We start from the raw sequence: 20,914 nt of genomic DNA, 5'->3' as shown, positions 1-20,914 counted from the left end.
CACACTGTGCCTGGGGCAGACATTGAACTCTTATATAGGTGATCGTGAAACATCACATTATGTTGTAATTCATAGTTAATATCCTTTAAAGCTGAGTTTTCTAAGAGGGAAGAATCAAAAAGGTAAAATAGCCATGTTTGGGGTAATCTCATGGACAAGGAGATTTTGTACTAAAAAACCTTACCCTTCCTTTCTTGCCAGAACACAATTACATTTTTAAATATATATGTAATATTTTAAAGGTTTCACTAATAATATTTTTATTTTTAAAATGCATCCCCCTACGTGTTTTTTGTTCTTGTTTTGGCATTTTTGTTTGCTTATAGAAAACAAAATTCATTTGATGTCCAAGATACCTTAAATACAAATTATGACCTTATATTTTTTTATAAAAAATTATATTAAATTAAAATTAAAATTTTATAAAGCTTCTGTTATAAATTGACATAAATACATGGGAAAATGTTGAGATTGTCAATAAAATAAATTCCTTACCTTCAGTGTATGTTATTTTCAAAATGAACTATAACTAATAGTTCACTATCAGATCAAAATTACGTTAAGGATTAAACTAAACAAAGACTACAGAATTGTAATAGTGTTCTGTTGGTGGGTGTATAAATTGGTGCAGCCACTATGGAAAACAGTATGAAGTTTTCTTAAAAAAACTAAAAACAGAGCTATCATATGATCCAGCAATTCCACTCCTGGGTATATATCCAGAAAAAATGAAAACACTAATTCAAAAAGATATATGCACTCCAGTGTTCACAGCAGCACTACTTAGAATAGTCAAAATATGGAAGCAGCCTGAATGTCCATCAACAGATGATTGGATTAAGGGATTAAGAAACTGTGATATATATATGGGATTAAGATGTGAGATAAACACACACACGCACCATGGAATATCACTCAGTCATGAAAAAGAATTAAATACTGTCACTTGCACATACAGCAATGAGGATAGACCTAGAGAATATTATGCTTAGTAAAATAAGTCACACAGAGAAAGACAAATACTATATATCACTTATATATGGAAGCTAAAAAATAATACAAATGAATGTATATGCAAAACAAACAGATTCACAGATGGAGAAAACAAACTTGTGGTTACCAAAGTTGGGAAGGAAGGAGGGAGGGACAGATTAGAGGTATGGGATAACAGGTACAAACTACTGTGTATAAAGTAGATAAGCAACCAGAATATACTGTATAGCACAGGAAATTATACCCATTGTCTTATAAGAGCCTGTAAGAGAATATAATCAACAAAAATACTGCATCACTATGCTGTACACCTGAAACTAATGCCATTTTGTAAATCAACTATAGTTCAATTTTAAAAATGAAAAGAAAATGTGACAGTGTTCTGTACCAACACTGAAATAAACACTATCAGGGAAGCTTTCTATGAGTAGCTTTTCTTAACTGATTCTGTGTTTTCTAGACACAGGACTCTTGACAGAAACCATTTGCAGATGTTAAAACAGGCTACAGAACACACAGACCTACCATCAGATCTTATCTGTACCATTTAGTATCTGTGCAACTTTGAGGAAGTTACAACTTCCTCATCTTTAAAAAAGGAGAAATCATAGTTCCCTCCTATTGGGTTGTTATGAGGATTAAATGCAATAATATGTTTAAAACATTTAGAGCAATATTAGCAAGTATTGTTCACTTAGGCTGTAAGACCATAACAAAGATGAATTGAGATTGACAGAACCAACATCTTTTTTGCCAAAACAGTATTCTTTTTTTTTTCTTTTGAATTTTATCAAATGCCTTATTGGAATTCATTGACATAGTAATACATTTTGTTGTTGTTATTGTTTTGGTGTTTTTTTAATTGAATTGTAGTTGATTTACAATGTTAGTTTCAGGTGTACAGCAAAGTGGTTCCGTTATACATGTACATATATTCTTTTTCATATTCTGCTTTATTATAGGTTAATACAAGCTATTGAATATAGTTCCCTGTGCTACACAGTAGGACCTTGTTATTTATGTATTTTGTATATGGTAGTTTGTATCTGCTAATCCCAGACTCCTAATTTATCCTTCCTCTCCACCCTACCTTTCCCCTTTGGTAACCATAAATTTATTTTCTACATCTGGGAGCCAAAACAGTATTCTTGAGTTGATTCAGTCAAAAATACTTTTCATTTGATATAATTGAAGGGCTAGGGCCACATCTCCTGAAAAACAAATTCTAAGCCGTGTTCTTTTTGCAGATAGAAGAGGCAGATGATTGGCTCAGGCATGGAAACCCCTGGGAGAAGGCCCGCCCAGAGTTCATGCTGCCTGTGCACTTCTACGGAAGAGTAGAGCACACCGAGGCCGGGGCCAAGTGGGTCGACACGCAGGTATTCTGAGCATCCTCGCACTGAGCGCTGTATAGAGGATGACACAGATATGTGTACATAGCATTGACTATAGTGTGTTGTATATTGAGTAATAGAGTATATTTTTATAAATAAATCTGTTACTTCTCTTAGTGGAACCCACTCTTTTTGGAGACAAAGCAGCTGAGGCTAAGAGAGAAGTGACTTCCCCAAGGTTAAGTGACTTACCAAGGTCATTTTGTCATCCACTGTCATCCACTTTATCAGAGGCTAATCAGTTCTATCATCCCAGCATGTTTAACTCCCCCAGTAAAGTTGTGGAAACCAAGATTGAATAAATTTAAGTGTCGTTTCTCACCCTATTGCCATATATACATTGACTTGTAAATTCTCAGGGGTAAATATTTTGAAGCTGAAGTGTTATTCCAAGGATCACTAAAGCTCTTCTCATTGCAAAGTCAAGAAAAACAATGGAAAATACTATGAAATGCACTCTGTTATCTTGGTGTCAAACCACTTCTAGAGAAATCACGCTGGTGTCAATCCAAGTGTCCTCAGGTCACGGGCGTGTATTTATCCTGCTGCTAGATTAGAGTGTTACCCTGTTGCTGAACAAAATTCACTTTTCAGCTCCTCCAGTTGTGGTTTGTGCTTTGCTGTCCTCATACTTCCTGATAAATAACCCCTAAGAACTCCTGGACTGTGTTGTCCAGTCACTGGAGGCTCCACTTGAGATATTTGTGTAATAAATATGGCCTTAGGCTGGAAAAGATGTCTCACTGGCCGCTCTTTAAAAGCTTAAAGAAAATGGTAAAGACCAAGGAATCATTGCTCTTACATAGCAAAATCAGGAGTGAAATTCAGTACTGTAATGCTAAATTCAGTTCGTTTATGGGTTAATCTCCATAAATAAATGCTTCATTTTGTCTTAGAAGAGTCAAGACCCATGTTATAGCTGACTTTTAAACTGATGATTTATTCTGCTAATCCATGCAAAGCTATTCATGGTTCAGAAAAATAAGACTTTTTAAAAAAGCTTTTCCTATCCGAACATGATTTATTCAGCATATGAAATAACAGATTAGAAGCTAAAATAGGTCATTATACATAATGATATAAGGAATAAACTAATACTGTGATTTCAAGATAAGTTTCCCTCTGTCCACACCCCACCCCTTTTATTTTGGTTAAACAATAGACCACAATCTAAGTTGTAAGCTGCAGTTGATTACAAATATGATCAGGAGAGCTGCAAACAAATCAATTGTTAATATGCCCAAAGAATTTTCACATGTTTTTGATATTACCTAGCAATTATTTGGTGTCTAAAACTTCCAGTGGCTTCTAATCTGTTTAAATGTGTGCAGTTTACATGATCTTGTATTTACAAAGCACGTCTAGATGTTTTTTAAATATATCCAGAAATTCAATTAAAGAGAGTGTGCTTTTCTGTGCCCGCAAAGGCAAGGTTATGGGGCAGATGTAACAAAGTGTGAGCTGACCCAAGCCATATAGAACTTTATGGATTGACGCCACTGCCTGATCAGCCCCAGATTTGCAGCGAGTGAGGCCAGAGAGCATGAGATCAGACCTGGTGTACGCCGGCTATGACGGCTTCCAGTAAACCTAGCTGTTTGTTTCATTCTTGTGTCAGTTCAGGCCCTCTGGGAAGCAGACCACAGGGAGAATTAGCAGCACAGTGAGCCATTGCAGAAACGCCTGTGAAAGATGAGGGGGAAAGGGAGCAGGAGGAGGTGGGAAGTCGTTCAGACTGCAGCGCAGGTGTGACACTTGTGAAGAGAGAAGCAGAAAGGATTCTCACGAAGAGCTTCAGACCTCTGGAGCTCTGAGCAAGTGCCCGGGCTGATGGGACATCACTCAGGAGGGAAGTCCCGGCTCCCACCACGATGGGAGCATCCCAGAGAAAGCGCAGCCTCGGCGTGAGCTCCGAGGTGGCAGCTTCTCCTTGAAGTTCTCTAAAGGGACATCTGAGCCATGGGCCTCCCCAGCTGCCTCAGTTATGCTTTGAGAGTTAGAAGGATGAATCACTTTTGAACCCAGACTCAATCCCACTCTGTAAATGACTTTTTCTGATTGATCACAACTTGCTTTAAGAACCTCCAGACACCTTTATTTCCTAGTGAAAGATAGTCAAATAAGGGTGCTTTTTTCATTCTGTGGTCATTATGTTCATGAAAGCATGACTGAATATGTGTGATTGATTGATACAGGCTGGAGTGCTTCATTCCTTCCTAATTCAGCAGACCGAATCAAAGAGCTCTGTGGTTAGGTTTCACCCTACCACTGACTGTGACCTTGGGCAAGTCACCTCTCTCAGCCTCCTTCCCCTCTTGTCCAAAATGAGTAAGTTGCACCAAATGATCTCTAGCATCCTCCCCTTCCTTAGAGCTTGGCTTTGATGAGGCAGGGAATAGAAAACTTTCTTCCTACAGAAATTTTAAATTCACGTGAAACGGTTCATCTTCCTGTTCTACTCTAATTCTGTGACTGTAGCAAATATTGAGCTAGAGTTTCCAAAGCCCACCACTTAGATGCATCTCAGCCAGGTATCAGCTGGTTTGTCAGATCTCTAAAATAACCCTTCATGAAACTTTGAAAAACCTAGCATAGCATTTTAAACATTGTAGGTAATATTTGTCTTCATAAATTTCCTATTCCATTAATTTCCACCATATTTGAAATTAGATCATTGAATAACTCACATGAAGCTTATCCTGATTACTGCTTTTTAATGGGTATAGATCCACATTTGCCACTTTTTTGTACATCATATTTTATTATTCTTAGAGCAGTGGCTTGATCTGAAATGTGAAAGGTCTGCATCCAGATTAGGGCAAGGGACACAGAGGGCAGTCAATGAGGAAATGATATAGAAGACCATCTGTCCAGGGGTTCCTAGCCATCCAGATTGTTCCAGTTTGGGAGGACAACCCCCACGGCTCCCCTCCAGTCCTGGGACCCTTGTCTTGGTTTTGAGTTAGTGATGGAGCTGGGAACCAAATTCCAGCTGCTGTCTCCCAGCTCTGTTCAACCTACGTGGGAAACAGCAAGCAGCAGCTTCGGTTTCATCCCACAGGTGGTCCTGGCTCTGCCATATGACACCCCGGTGCCTGGGTATCTAAACAACACCGTCAACACCATGCGCCTCTGGTCAGCCCGAGCGCCCAACGACTTTAACCTCAGAGACTGTGAGTACAGCGTGGGCTCGCTTTCCTTGTGTGTGTCTTTAATCTTTTTGTTCACTAGTTAGAACCCAATTGAACTTGAGAAAAAAAGCCCTGAGTTTCTGACCTGAACTGTTTAGTGACTAAAGCAGCCCCATTTTATGGAGCAGGCATGGGAGACACATTTAAAGCAGTCCTTCCATCTGACCCTCTTAGACACTCCTGTGAATCACCACATGAAGGTTTCCTGAAATCCTTTTGAATTTTTAGGGATTTTAGGAATCCCACATGGTACTCAAGAAGCATTAGGTGAGACCGAGGGGCTTCTGAAAACAGTGGCTGGCTTGTCTGCTTATTCGTTTTTCTAATATTTCCCTCAGTTAACGTTGGAGACTACATTCAGGCGGTGCTGGACCGGAATCTGGCCGAGAACATCTCCCGGGTCCTCTACCCCAATGATAACGTGAGTAATCAAGCTTGCTTTCCCAGCGGAAACAGGAGCCGCTTACTTCACAAGTGCCTATTCGGTAGCCAAAACACATATACTTAATACTTATTTTTTTCCTTCAATGAGGAAAAAATCTCCATATCTCTTCCTGAATTGTCTAGATTTCCCCTCTCATCCAAGTAAGGAAAACAAATTCATGCCTATCATGAAATCACAATTGGTATTTGCCCTTGATTACTGAGCCCATCACTAATTGGGAGGCTCTATACATATGTCTCAAAACGAAACTGGGGCATAAAAGATGAGGCGCAACGCTGGTGAAGCACTACTTGTGTGCAGACAGAAGTTTCATCCAGTCTCCTGCCTGTCCTCTTCCCCTCACTGACGGGGCTCTTCCGACCTTCCGGCCCCAGGTGAGGGGTGTCACGGACCTCAGGGTGGACCCAGGAGTCGACACTTTTTTCTTATGCCGCTTGTTTATCTTATGTAACTTTTTCTTATAGGTGATTATTTCTAATTTTACACTAAAAATAGCTTAGTTTAAAAAATAAAACTTGGAACTGGATCTCAGATGACTGCTATGGATTCTTAATTTAAATATGCTTAACTCTAACTTCTCTATGGGTGAAATAATTTTCTGGAAAGTATAAGGATTTTTTTTTTTTAATAATCTCAGAAGCAACAAAATTAGTACTATCCTCCACTAAGATGGCATAGAACAAGGATCTTGGTGACTAGGACATAAATGGTCCTAAGACCAGAAGTCCACTTGGTGCTAAACCCTGGTGTCCAAGGAGGATGCAGCATTTTCAGGAACTTAATTGTATATATTATTTTATCTTTATGAGAAACAATGTGACTTCAGTACACTGCAGAGAAATCTGTAACCCAAAAGCAAAAGATTGTTCAATTTTATGGTCAATTAAAGAAAGAATCCTTCCATGTCTGGGGCCATACTGCTTAACAATACTCAGGCCTACAGGATTGTTTAACTAGAAGGGGCTTGAAATTCATCCTTCTGTCCTCAGTAAGGACCAAACCTAACTTTACTTGGAAATAATCATCTACAGCAATTGACGAGGCACACTAAGTTAGCATGGGCTGCAGAGCTGACCCAGTTCATTGGGTGAAAGGTAGCTCTCAGGATCATGCTTGTTTTTAAGTATGAGTTAATAAATCTTTTTTGTACTGTAACCATAAGAACAAACTTATCCCCTCTCCCCAACTTGGTCACAGCCCTTTTCGTCAGTTTGTCTTCCAAGAATCTTGCCCCTGTTCTCCCTTTGCAACTAGTGAGATGTTTTTTTCTTCTGCTTAAAGTTCTTTCAGGCTTCTGATCACCCCTAAGAGAAGTACAGAATCTTAGGTGTATTCCTGGGTTCTCTGACACGTCCTCCGTGACCTTGCCCTGGCAATGAGGTCCCAGCTGGACGGGATTATCCACCCTGTTCTTTCTCATCTCCATGCCTTGCCCACACTTCCTCCGCCTGAACAGGCTACTCTGGCTCTCTGTGCTCACCTGGCAAATTCCTACTCATCTTTCAGGGCTCAGATAAAGAATTACCTAAGTACCCAGTTTCCCAAAGTATGTATATTTAAATACAACATAAAATTTTTTAAATGTCATGTTTTATTTCACGCCTTGTCTATACATCTCTCTCTCCTCACTAGTTTGAACTTACTGAGATCAGTGATTATGTTTAATTAGTCATTCTATTTCTAGGACATTAAAAATTCCCTAACTCAATAAATGTTTAATTCATTATGGATAGATTAATGTGGGGGTTTATTTTAGAATAATGATTTCATTATTTTTTTTACCATGAAACATGCTATTAGAAAAAGAAATGAAAACAATATTAAAAAGTACAAAAAGAAGTAAATTTTTTTAAAAAGTTCAAATTCTACCACTTATAAATTCCCATTGGTAATATCAATCCAGACAGTTTTCCTATTAATGGCTTTTAATTTTTAATTTGGCTTTTATATTTTTATCAAAGTTGTACATGCCCATGGTTTAAAGAGAAAAGCGGTTCTGTGGGGCTGATTGTAAAATCAGTCTCCCATTTCCACTTCCCCAAAGCAGTTCTATCCCCTTGCCTTTAATTGATTTTCTGGATATTTACCGCCGTATCTGTAGTAACATGCTGTTATTGCTGCTTCGTGATTTTCCTCTTTACAATTGTTTATCGACTCACCACTACTGAAGATGAGAATCTCGCCCACTTCCTCACACAAACTTCCACCCGCGCCACACAAGCACGTTTCCTATGCCCCAGTCTCTCTACATAATTACACGGTAATTCCCACTTGCTCCGCAATCAGTGTTTACATATTTTGACCCTGTCAACGCTACAGACAGCTGATCTGTGCATATACAGGTCATCATCTAATGGTTATTTTTCCTCTCCTTGAAAAGTTTTTGTTTTTCTTGGAGTTAATAATTTTGTTTGCTTGGTTTCCTGAGTACTTCCCCCTAATTTATCCTACACTCTACTCCAGCTGTATAAATTTCCTCCCAGTATATTCAAACAGATTAGGTATTCTGCTGACTTGGTTTTGAAGTCTCTTCTGGATGGATCTCTCCTGTTGGCTGTGCCACTGTCACCTTGGGACCTACTTTCCCCATCGTTCTGAGGACCTCTGTGCTCATATACCCTCCGGGGACATTTGTTTCCTGGATTCCAGTCTGGCTCGCTCTTTCTCTCTCTCTCTCTTTTTTTTTTTTTTCGTTTGCCCCTTTGTTTTGGTAGTACACATGCTTGGGGCTTCCTGGAAAAGGATGCATGTGAGGTGAATTTTTTGAGGCCTTGCAGTTGGAAAATGTCTTTATTCTGCCCTCACATGGTAGTTTGCCTGGGTACCAAAGACTCAAAGATTTTGGTTTTTTTAATCACTTAGTTTTTGGTGTCGCTGAAAAATACAATTCAATTCAGATTCTTGATCTTTGTTTGAATTCTGCTTTTTTCTCCTTTGAAAGCTTTTAGTCTCCCTCCCTCTTTCCCTTTCTTATCCTCCTATCTCCAAGGGCACTAAAAGTTTTGGGGGGTGTGCTTTGGTGTGGGTCTGTTTCAACTCATCATGCCTGGGTACCCTTTCAGTCTGGGAGCACAGGACTCCGGCTCTCTGAGAAGTGGTCTGGCATTAAACATCCTCAGCGAGTACTCTAGTTTCTTATCTTTTATATTTATCATCTCTTTGTCTTCTTGCTCAAGTTTCTGGGCCATCACAACTCTTTTCTTCCAGTCTTTCTACTGGATTTTTCATTTTGGCTATTATGTTTTAATTTGCAAGTAATCTTTTTTCCTCCAGGTATTTTCTTAAAGCATCTTATTCTTAGTTCTTGAATGCAGTCTCTAATCAGAGGATATTGGTGGTATTCCTATAATATTCTTTTCTCTAATCTCTGTTTCCTTTAAGTTGGCTTTTGTTTGTTTGTTATTTTGACCTCTTTTAGAAGTTTTTCTTAGATGTCCAATGATCCTTAGCTGCCCACTAAAACTGAAGAGCAAGGTCCCTACAAGCTTTAGGGAGCTTTAGGCTTCACTGTCCTGTGACCTGCTGGGGCCTTTTCCTGGTGGAGCTCCTCATGTCAGTGTCTTTAGGTCCTCCCTCCTGGGCTGGTCAAACTCCCTAGACAAGACCCTTGCAGCTTCCTTCCTGGTGGAATTAATATTGGCTGCCCGTGTTCTAAAATTTGATTGGGAGGAGAAGGCTAAAAGTGTCAGCATTCAGTACATAAACTTTCACTGAGCCCTCTTCCCCCAGTTTCAGCATGGTGTGGGGCCCCTGCCTTCAACTGCACCTGCTGCCCTCCAGCTCAGAGACCCGTGTTTTACCATCTCTCAAGAATATCTCTCCAGCTTCTGCCTGAGTTGGCAAAGGATACTGCTCAGCTAAGGGAACTGGAGATGAAGTCTGGGGCCACCTGCTTCTTAGGCTCTCAACTAACCTTTTTCCTCATCCTCACCTGTACTTCTAAGAGCACCCAATGCTGACAATTCCTGTGCCTTTTGGGGGCTTCAGTGTATACACTGGGTTGCTCTTTTGGCTTTTCTCCACTACTCGGTCAGGATCTTCTGGTTCAATTACCATTTATCCACCTGTTCTTCAGCTTCTAAAAAGTTGTTGCTGTTGTCTTCTCTTCACTCCCTTCATCCTTTATGAGTCTGCTTTTTAAAAATCCCTTCACCATCATTCTAGTGGAGTTTCAGGAGGCTCAGGCTTGGCATTCAGCCTGTCATATTCCACCAGACGTTCCATGGGCTTTAGCCTTAAAGTCCCCTGAGCAGGAGATGCCAGCCACTTTCTGGCCACATCTAATAATGTGAGCCAGTCTCACTCAGTCTCTCTGGTTTGAAGTTTTTTGAAGGGAAGGAGCTAAGATTGAAGCAGGAGTACTTTGTGGTGGCTGCTACCTTGCAAGATGTCATCCGACGTTTCAAAGCCTCTAAGTTTAGCTCCAGTGATGGTGCCGGAACTTCATTTGATGCCTTCCCAGATCAGGCAAGTATTCAGTCTGTAAACACAGATGGGAACAGCTCAGAGGATCGGTACCTCCCATCAGATTTACTCCTCTGTCTCAGTCAGTGCTAAAAAAGTTCAGTATCTATATACAAAACAGAAACAAATTCATAGACAAGGAAAACAAACCTGTAGTTATTAAAGGGGAGGGGTGGGAGGGACAAATTAGGAGTATGGGATTAACAGATACGCACTACTATACATAAAATAGATAAGCAATAAGGATTTACTGTATCGCACATGGAATTTATTCAATATCTTATAATAACCTATAACAAAATAATCTGAAAAAATATATCTAAAACTGAATCACTATGCTGTACACCTGAAACTAACACAATATTCTAAATCAACTGTACTTCCATTAAAAAAAAAAAATTGAGTAAGTATGCTTAAAGCGTTTCCCCAGGAGGTGGACGTTTTGCTTGGTGTAGGGATGAGGGAAGTGTCAGGACAGGGAAGCCAGACCCGGGCCACCGGGCACCTTCATGTTGCTCTCTTTTCCCCACACAGGTCGCCATCCAGCTGAACGACACTCACCCCTCACTCGCCATCCCAGAACTGATGAGGATTTTTGTGGATATTGAAAAATTGCCCTGGTCCAAGGTCTGGATGGTTTGCCTTCTTTTTCCTTTGACCAGAATATCTGTGGCTGGGAGATTTTGCCAAAAGCTCCTTTTACAGTTTTTCACAATAAGTTACTGTTGCAAACTTCCAACCGTTGAAAGTCAGTTTGCCCTGGTGCTCACATTTCTCAGTCCTTACTGCTTTTCAGGGAATAAAACTAAGAAATAAATAAACACATTCCTAATGGAACACAGCTTGGTAGCTATATTAAGGCTTAAACTGTGTTCACCATTTCTGTGTCTGAAAGGAGTCTAAATTAAACTCTTAACTCAGAATACAGCCACTGAAATTGTCCTCATTGATTTCAAACATACTTTGTACTTTCTTAGAACATTACTTAAGTTTTATTCCTCAAATTTTGTTTAATAAATGAAAGTTAGAATAATATATTGTGGGACACAGTGGGGGCCGATCAGTGGCATGGTGATGCGGGTTGGTAAAAGAATTTACCAGAGATAAAGTATGAGAATAGAAAAGGAGTTTATTAGGGTACGCTGCCATAGACAACAGTGGGCGACACAGACGAGGGGTGCCTGTGTGAGCCCCAAGAGCTGTTATTGGGGTGTTTTATAAGGTTGGGTCACAAGGTGCCTGATCGGCTTGTGCACAGTCTCTGATTGGTTGTAGGTGAGGTAAGAGTTTTAGAGTCAGTGAAGGGCAGTGGGGTCTATGACTCTGATAAGGTGGGCCAAAACAAGCCAGCCTGAGCTATAGATTAGGCATTACCTAGGGCTATTGGTTTGTTAGAGCAAACATACCCAATAAAAAAATGTACTTTATCTGTTGAGAAATCACAGGCAGACATCTGAGAGCCCAGGAATGGGGGTCCTTGGACTTTGAAGGATGACATTTGGCCCAGCATAATAGAGAAGATTTATCAGCATGCTGTCTTAAGTTTTATGCTACAGTTTTATTGCTTCCCCACCCCAAGCCCCCCCAAAAATAAAACATGTTCCCACTATCTAGACCATTTAGTAACCTAGTGGAATTGATCATGTCTAACTGTATACCCGCAGATAGAACTGTCCAGTTGCAGATGGACGGGAGTTGAGGAAATGTCTGGCCTGTGGGATGGGGTGCACCTGCGGGCAGCCTGTCCGCAGGGCAAAGCTGCTGACCACCCCCCCACCCCCATTCCCCTCAGGCATGGGAGATCACCCAGAAGACCTTCGCCTACACCAACCACACTGTGCTCCCTGAAGCCCTGGAGCGCTGGCCTGTAGAGCTGGTGGAGAATTTGCTTCCTCGACATTTGCAAATCATTTATGAGATAAATCAGAAGCATTTAGATGTAAGTCATTTTGAGAGACCAATAACCCTTTTGCTGCGGTCTTCCCTCCTCCCAAACTTGAGGCCCAAACATCTTTCAGTCATTGATACTTCAAAAGCATGCAAGTCTGGTGGGGCTGTGTTAAAGATATCTTTTTAAAGTACTAAAATGGAAGATGGCATCTCCCTAGGGCTAACCCAACCCCTTTCTGTGGGAGTGAATTTTATATTCGCACCATCAAAGACTTCACGGGGGAAGTAAATGATGTTATCCCCGGTTGTCATAAACCTGAGTGACCAGTGAGGCCTTTCTCTTCCTTTGCCTAGAAAATTGCTGCCTTGTTTCCTAATGATGTCGACCGTCTGAGAAGGATGTCTCTGATAGAAGAGGAAGGAGGCAAAAGGATCAACATGGCCCATCTCTGCATTGTGGGCTCCCACGCTGTGAACGGCGTGGCTAAAATTCACTCAGACATCGTGAAGACCCAAGTGTAAGCCTCCCTCCCTGTGGTCGTGTGTCTCCACTGCTTCATTCGTGGGACAGTGCCAGTGAATGCAGGGTCACATTTGGAGATGAGGAAAGGCCCCGTTAAGATGTATAAAAGTATTTTCTTCTATACAAAGAACCCTTCTCTAAAAAGAAAAGGCCTTCCTCTCTGAACCATCCTAATTCTAGACTTAGGAGCCAAAAAAAAAAACCCTATTCCGCGGAGAAGTCTGGTATCTATGTCAGAGCCAGGAAATCGTCTGGTGATTAGATTTGGGATTTTTCTTGTAATTACTTTGAATTGCAAATGGATTTTTATTTAGAATGACAGCCATAGCTGCTGTCAGCCCCTCCCTCCACCTTTATTTAATCTTTCTAAGTCTGCACTTGGCTTCTTGAATATGACTCTGAACTCCATTCAGCATGCAGGAACCTGCCGTTCCAGCCAAGTTCAGTGATGTCTCTCTTCTGTCTCCAGATTCAAGGACTTCAGTGAGCTAGAACCAGACAAGTTTCAGAACAAAACCAACGGGATCACTCCAAGGCGCTGGCTCTTACTCTGCAACCCAGGGCTGGCGGAGTTAATAGCAGAGGTAGTCAGGAAGCACTGAGGGGAGGGGAGCCCTGACTGGAACGCAAGAGGCGGAGAGTATACTTATAATTTGCAAATCCAGTCTGCGTCTCTGAGAGCCAGAGGCTTGTGCAGTCCCACGGGGCCCCGCTTGCTTTCATTCTCCACTGGAGCCATCCTGAAACTCTTAATTCTTGTAAAAAAAAAAAAGAAAAAAAAAAGCCCCACATGTAATGTTGTGTGTTTTGGGGGGGGGTAATTAGATTTATTTATTTAATGGGAGTACTGGGGATTGAACCCAGGACCTGTGCATGCTAGGCATGTACTCTACCACTGAGCTACACCCTCCCCCAAGCCTCACATGTTATGTAACTGGTCCTGGTTAACAGCACTCATGACATACAGATGGAAGATGGTACCCTTCTTAATAAAACAGGGTAACAGAGGGCATAAACAAGTAGAATCTGTGTTCTTTGTCACCCTCTTTGGGTAGGTTTTCTGTTTTTAACACTTAATACCCCTGAAACTACATGTAAGATTCTAGCAAAGTGTTTCTCCTGCACAGCATTTCTAGCATCTTCTGTGAGTGAAGCCATTCTGTGTCCCGTGGGGCAGGGGTAGGCGAGCTTTAGGGGGACGTGAGCACATGCCACAGGCTGACAGAAACTGCTCATTTGGGCTTGACTGCCATCCCTGATTAATGTCACCTTTTCCTTTAAATGAAAAGAGAATTGGGGAGGACTACGTGAAAGACTTGAGCCAGCTGACGAAGCTACACAGCTTCCTGGGTGATGATGTCTTCCTCCGGGAAATTTCCAATGTGAAGCAGGTGGGGCTTCCTGGTGCGGGTTCCTTCCCCGCCACTTGCTGGGAGGGTTGGGGCCCCAGTCTGTAAACATAGACCGCCCACCTGATGCTTCTGAGCCCAGAGGGCTCTGGCACCATGCACTGTCTCCACAGGAGAACAAGCTGAAGTTTTCTCAGTTCCTGGAGAAGGAGTACAGAGTGAAGATCAACCCGTCCTCCATGTTTGACGTGCAGGTGAAGAGGATCCACGAGTACAAGCGGCAGCTCCTCAACTGCCTGCATGTGATCACCATGTACAACCGTGAGTCGCCCGCAGCCACCACCACCACCCGCCCCCAGGAGGAAGCCGTAGTTCCAGCGTAGCTCTCACCATCCCAGCCGTCACCCATCCTCCGCTCCATCCACTTCTCCATCTTTTTCAGGCATTAAAAAAGACCCCAAGAAGTTATTCGTGCCCAGAACAGTGATCATTGGTGGCAAAGTAAGTTGATTCTCTTCACTGGGGACTTGCCATTCTCATCTCATCATGCCTGTCTTCCAACATGTGTTCCCCACTCCTCCCCAAGGCTGCCCCAGGATATCACATGGCCAAACTGATCATAAAGCTGATCACTTCAGTGGCGGATGTGGTGAACAATGACCCCATGGTTGGAAGCAAGTTGAAACTCATCTTCCTGGAGAACTACAGAGTGTCTCTTGCTGAGAAAGGTAGGGCCCTCCTCACAAACCTTGCATGGCCAGGGCAGATTCTAGATTACACGCTACAGAAAAATGGAGCCGCTGACCTCAAGATAGAAGGTATCACCTTTAGCTAGAATGAGGCCCTAAGCTAAGAACTTGTAAGGTGACTCAACTGACACTGAGATGACTGTCCCCACAGTCAACATCACAGACTACAGTTGCCAGCACATTTTCCTCCCCACTGGTCAGAGCTGGGTGCTGGAGGAAGTGGCTCCAAGATTTTGGTAATGTACACACTGTGCTCTACTAATAAAAAAAAAGAGTCTTCAGTTCCCAGCCCCAGTTTTGTAGTGGAACACCCATTCCCCAGCCCCTAGATACTCTGATCACCTCATGGAGGGAAGGGCTGTTTTTGCTCATGTGGCAACAGAGAATGAGGGCAGGTGTCAGGCTGCCAAAGCCGGAGGCTTAGATGTGCCTCAGATAGTCTCTGAGAGCAGGCATGGAGTTCCCACGTGGGGACAGCTGGACTGGCCAGAAGCCAGCATCCCTTTCTCTTCCACGGGGACCTTTGCTTATTTGCATCGCAAAGCACGATCCACATGCAAATGCTAATGCTGTATTCACCCTTTTCCCAAATTGAAAAGGGACCTTTCTCTTCTTGAGGTGTTTTTGGGTCCTCTGATGTTACTGTTTAAGAACTGTCAGCATAAAGAAAAATGAGCCAGATTCTTATGGATGCAAATGAAGATATATATCTAATCCACAGATAAGCTCTCAAAGTAAAGCAGAAAATTGGTCTGACCCTTTGAGACTGGTTGGCGGTGGGCGGAGCTGCAGGCAGCACTAATTTGTGTGTAAATCAGGCCGAAAGGTCGGAGGCTTGCTGTCAGGCCCCAGGCACACCTCCTTACCTGTGGCTTATTTCCCCGCAGTGAAACTGGAAGGAGGGCGGTGAGAAGTGGAAGGAATGACACAATCCAATTTCCCCAGATTGCGAAAGAGGGGTTGGGAAAGATTCTGGATTTTAAGAATCAAGAAAGAGAAGTTTCAATGTATTTTGTAAAGTTACAAAATAGAAGAAATAAAAATAAAACTATAACAAAAATTGAAAGGAAGAAGGGGAAGAAGAGAAACTCAGTGTCGATGGAAACATTAATCAGTCAATCTAAGAAAGAAATGGAAAATTTTATTCGAGCCAAATTGAGGATTATAACCTGGGAATAGCCTCTGAGAAAGCTCTGAGAACTGTTCTGCTCCCAAGAAGTCCAAGCACAGTTATGTAAGCTTTTTGAGACGGAGGGCTTTACCTTAAATGTCGTATTACTGACAGTTTACACAGTTGAGACCTGCCAAGTACAAAGTGGTGGGTCATGCGACCCCTTACAAGATGAGGAAGGAATGTTATCCTTTAAGGAGTTGTCTTGTTGGTGCTAGGAGCATGTTGCTTTTTATGGGTGAACAGGTATTTCTGCTGATGGGGAAGTTTGGCTGATGCACAGCAGAGGGGAGAGGAGGCTAAAGGGCAGAGAAAATTTTTTATGTTTAAATTTTTCTTGTCTTGCCATAACATATGAATTTTATTTCCCAGTAGTGTCAACTTTTATAGCAGAGGTTCAGTAGGTGTTCTTTAAAGCTGATTGACGAAGAGAGAGTAGTACAAGCATATAGTTGTTTAGCCTTGTGGCCATGACCGCCAGCACAGCGCATCAAAACAGGGCAAAAGTGGTTGCCTGAGTCAAAGGGAAGAGTGCGATCTATCCTGCTACACTGTCTGATGTTCATCTTGATGCACAAGTCCCACTGTAGCAAGCAAAACAGGCCAGCTAGATGGACGCTCGGACACCATACGAGCAGATCCAGAGAGACGGAGTCACTCATTCTAGCCTGCCTTCTTGCAGTCATTCCAGCCACAGATCTGTCGGAGCAGATTTCCACCGCAGGCACGGAAGCCTCGGGGACAGGCAATATGAAGTTCATGCTGAATGGGGCCCTGACCATCGGGACCATGGATGGGGCCAACGTGGAAATGGCCGAGGAAGCCGGGGAGGAGAACCTGTTCATCTTTGGCATGAGAGTAGAGGACGTGGCTGCTTTGGACAAGAAAGGGTGAGAGAGCAGTCCTGCTTGTTGGGCAGGTGTCTCCCCAGGAGGGTGCCTGCTCACCCAGGTGTACCACTGGGGCAGGTCACAGGAGGTGTGGCAGCAGAACACCTCCCGTGAGTCCCATCTCCCTGCTGACCACCGACGAGTCCTGGTACACCCAGCAAGTGAAAGTAAAAGGGGTTTGGGCCCAGGTACGTGGGGTCATTGCTATTTGTCATCAGCCATGGCAGAGCTGGCCTCGTGAGCTAGTCACTTGTCCGCATCTGTGATTTTTTTTCCTTTATCAAAAAACTGAACTGGTATGTAGTTGAAGTTTTTGCCTATAACTTAAACCATCTGATATTGCTTTACAATCTCAAAGAAATGGACTAAAATATAGTAGAGGATAGGTCTGGTTGTATAGAAGTACCTGGAATACTTGTTCCACTTAATATCAAGATAGGTTTATTAACCTGGATAAAATAAGAAATAAAGAAACAGTCCAAAGGAACCACAGGGATCACAAAATTTGGAGGGTGTCAAATGTACTTCCCAACCCTTGGGAGTAAATTTTCACTCAGTAGCAAAAAATTCAGGATTTGTGAGTCCAAAAACCAAGTGCACACTTGTTTAGAGCTGTAAAGTCTGCTTTGAAATGAATCCTTCTGTATTTTACCAGATTAGACTGTTGCTCTGTGACGAGGAATTTTATTATCTATTGTCCTTAGTGTCTTTGGTTACAAGGAACTAATCAAATTTAGTGGGGAAAAAAAATTTCAGGATCTGGTTAAACATTATTTATACCCCCGTTGAACTCCACAATGACTGCTGTAAGTGCCAGTATTTCTGAATGCATTTTTCACAGCTAATGGGGTGTCTAGTGTTTTGTTAATCACAGACACTAACAGAACCTTTTCTCATTCTCCTCCCCAAATCCCATTCCACAGGTACGAGGCAAAAAAATATTATGAGGCACTTCCAGAGCTGAAGCTGGCCATCGATCAAATTGACAAAGGCTTCTTTTCTCCCAAGCAGCCCGACCTCTTCAAAGACTTAATCAACATGCTGTTTTATCATGACAGGTGAGTTCCCAAAAGAAAATGGAGCTATTTGGGCTGTGACAGGGGACGAGAACGTCTTAAACTAAATACAGCACAGCTGGCCAGATTAGCCTAGATCTGTGATCCGATAAGCTAACCCAGGCTTGGAAAGAAAAACTAGACATTGTCCACTAACCATGCTGGGATGATTTAAGCATAAGACCCACAAATCTGGGATTCTTCTTCTCCATCCACTGGTGTACCCAGCTTTCAGATGCATCCGTATGATGCTGCTCTTACGTGTGGGAAGAACCATAGAAAGGCTGAGGGCTGGTTGAAACCCTTGTGAACAGAAATACCAGTTTGGTAAGCCAGCCATGCATTAAGCATTAAGCAAAAGAGAATTTTAAATGGAATCTTAGTACACATCTGTTAACGAACTTTCTGTTTTGTTTTTTCCTTCCGATTGCAAAAAAACCAACAACAAAAAACAACAGGTTTAAAGTCTTTGCCGACTATGAAGCCTATGTCAAGTGTCAAGAAAAAGTCAGTCAGTTGTACATGGTGAGTACACTGCCGAGACTTACAAATGAAACCAGTTTACTACGGTAGCTTAAAATTTTGGTTTCTTTTTTTTTAATCTAAAGAACAGGTCCCCACTAACCAATCAAAAAAGGGAGTTGAGGCAGTTCTCTAGGTTTTTTCAGATCAAAATTTGACTTTTTTCAAGTTCAGGCAGAGATTGGGATTTGAGATTTCAGTAGCAGTTGTAAGTTTTTTAATATCCAAGTAATAAGTCACAAATAATTCAATATGTATTAAGCACCCACCATGGAGCCTGCATGTCCTAGAAACTAAGAGTGTGAAGCCAAATTAAATACTCACTTTACCCACTCATGTATTCAACAGAGAGGCACTGGGGCCTCCTCCACATTAGGCTCCATGCTGGGCACTGACGCCGGTGTGGACAAAGTCTAGCCCCTCCCACCTCCTCCCCTCAAGGAGCCCGTTTGGTGCCAGGTTCCTTAACCAGAAGTGCATCAGAATCATCAGATTTTGCAAAGTATAGATGCCCCCTCCTCTGAGAGATTCTGACCAGTAGTGACTGGGATCACCATCAGTATTTGAAAAATCTGCTAAAATAATTCTAAAACTGAGCCTTAGCTTATTGGGAAAGTGTCGACCCCTTAGTCTTTGAAAATTGCAAAATAAGTACCTCTCCTGGACAATCCAAGAAGTGAGGCCAGATGAATAGACTATAAGTGTATAGAAAGAGAGGAGGTTTCATGTTTGAATTTTAAAAAAAGAAAAAAGAAATGAAACAAGAAAGACTATACTTTACTAGAAAGAACGAAAGAAAGAAAGAAAGAGAAAAAGAGAAAGAAAGAAAGAAAAAGGAAGGAAGGAAGGAAGACAAAAAGAAAAGGAAAAGAAAAAGACTGGTGGAGGAGGGTATATATAGCTCAAGTGGTAGAGCACATCTTAGCATGCATGAGGTCCTGAGTTCACCTGGGTTCAATTCCCAGTACCTCCTTTAAAAATAAATAAATAAATAAACCTAATATCCTCCCTGACCAAAAAAAAGAAAAATTAAAAGAAAAAGAAAAAGGCTAAAGTCATGTGAGTAACCCTTCACACGCGAAGTTATACACCTTTACCAACTAGCCCAGCCCTCTCGGTGCATTTAATAAATGTATGGAAAGGCGATCATCTCTGATAGGAAAGACTTTGAGTGAACGGCAGACACTACAGAAGAAAAGACACAGGAGGAGGCTGGCTCTGTGCCAAGACTGCAGCGTGCCCTTGCCTACTGAGTCTCTGCTTTGGCTCTCCAGCTGGAAAGCCGTTATGTGGCAGAACAGTGGGAATCCATAAAATGCCCCCCTCATGCCCTTTGACACATCAGTAACCACTTCCAACAGAAACATACTTCGCTAACATTTCTTTCTGCTCCTTTCCCAAAGCCAGGTGACAAGGTAGTTCCTAGGGTCATCTCACATATCCCACTGGGGTTTTAAAATAGGACCCTTTAAGGTCCATGCTGCTTAACAGCAGATCCACCCCCTCAAAAGTGTATATAAACCAGAGTTTTATATCCTGCCCAAGGGCAGGCAGTACTAGAGTTAACGCGGAGTGGCTCACCTCCAGCCTCCTGAACCCTGGAGACAGTCACATCAGCCTCCAAGAACTCAGAGAGGAAGGGAAATGGCCATCTCTAGCCCCTTCCTCTTGATCTCAGCCCAGGCTTGTATGCAGAAAAGCTTTAAAGGAAAAGAAATGGATGTAAAACAGAGCAGGAAAGGGCAATGTGAGCGAGGGCAAGTACAAATGTGAATGTCGGCTTTCCACAATGGTGCCTTCTGTTAAAATGATGGCCCTAATCCAAAGGGTGTCCCCCTTGAAGCCCAGCATTTGGTTCCATCTTTCTCGTTCATTAGTGCAAATTGCAGTTTTTAACTCTTCACAGTAATTGTATTGTTGAGGCTTAGAAAACATGTCCCACATGGTTGGGAAGTTTAGTCATTATCCATTTAAATAAAGAACATGAAGAGAGGAAGCTTTTATTCTCTCATTTTAGTAAGTTCCCAAAGTCTGAATAAATCAATTTCCGACTCTGCTCTGCAGTACCTTAAGGAATGTTGGTAGTTTTAGTTTTTCTTTTAAATGCTTACAGTGTATTGCTATTGGTTTTAAATAATGTTTTGGTCATTTCCATTGAACTCTTTCTTCAAGTTCTTTATAAAATCATGAGGCTATAAAATAAATAGCTTCTTATAATTCTTTTACATAAAATTATGAGATTTGAATGTTATATATTTTATTAAGGATAAAGCCTTAA

General features: G+C 42.0%; 1 protein-coding gene across 4 annotated transcripts in view; it reads left to right on the top strand.

The window, feature by feature from the left end:
- Positions 1-20,914, top strand: part of PYGL (glycogen phosphorylase L) — a 55,474-nt gene that overhangs the window by 14,392 nt on the left and 20,168 nt on the right. For all 4 annotated transcript variants that reach the window (XM_032482014.1, XM_032482013.1, XM_032482016.1 and 1 more), the window contains exons 5-19: positions 2,241-2,372; positions 5,449-5,560; positions 5,917-5,999; positions 10,347-10,490; positions 11,022-11,114; positions 12,280-12,426; positions 12,732-12,895; positions 13,370-13,484; positions 14,190-14,291; positions 14,423-14,570; positions 14,692-14,750; positions 14,836-14,977; positions 16,852-17,059; positions 17,983-18,117; positions 18,573-18,639. In XM_032482014.1, coding sequence (XP_032337905.1) covers positions 2,241-2,372; positions 5,449-5,560; positions 5,917-5,999; positions 10,347-10,490; positions 11,022-11,114; positions 12,280-12,426; positions 12,732-12,895; positions 13,370-13,484; positions 14,190-14,291; positions 14,423-14,570; positions 14,692-14,750; positions 14,836-14,977; positions 16,852-17,059; positions 17,983-18,117; positions 18,573-18,639 — 1,851 coding nt within the window. The remainder of the gene's footprint in view (positions 1-2,240; positions 2,373-5,448; positions 5,561-5,916; positions 6,000-10,346; positions 10,491-11,021; positions 11,115-12,279; positions 12,427-12,731; positions 12,896-13,369; positions 13,485-14,189; positions 14,292-14,422; positions 14,571-14,691; positions 14,751-14,835; positions 14,978-16,851; positions 17,060-17,982; positions 18,118-18,572; positions 18,640-20,914) is intronic.

The sequence above is a fragment of the Camelus ferus genome, chromosome 6 (genome assembly GCF_009834535.1).
Source record: "Camelus ferus isolate YT-003-E chromosome 6, BCGSAC_Cfer_1.0, whole genome shotgun sequence".
Lineage (NCBI taxonomy): Eukaryota > Metazoa > Chordata > Mammalia > Artiodactyla > Camelidae > Camelus > Camelus ferus.
This window is presented reverse-complemented; position numbering and strand designations above follow the sequence as displayed.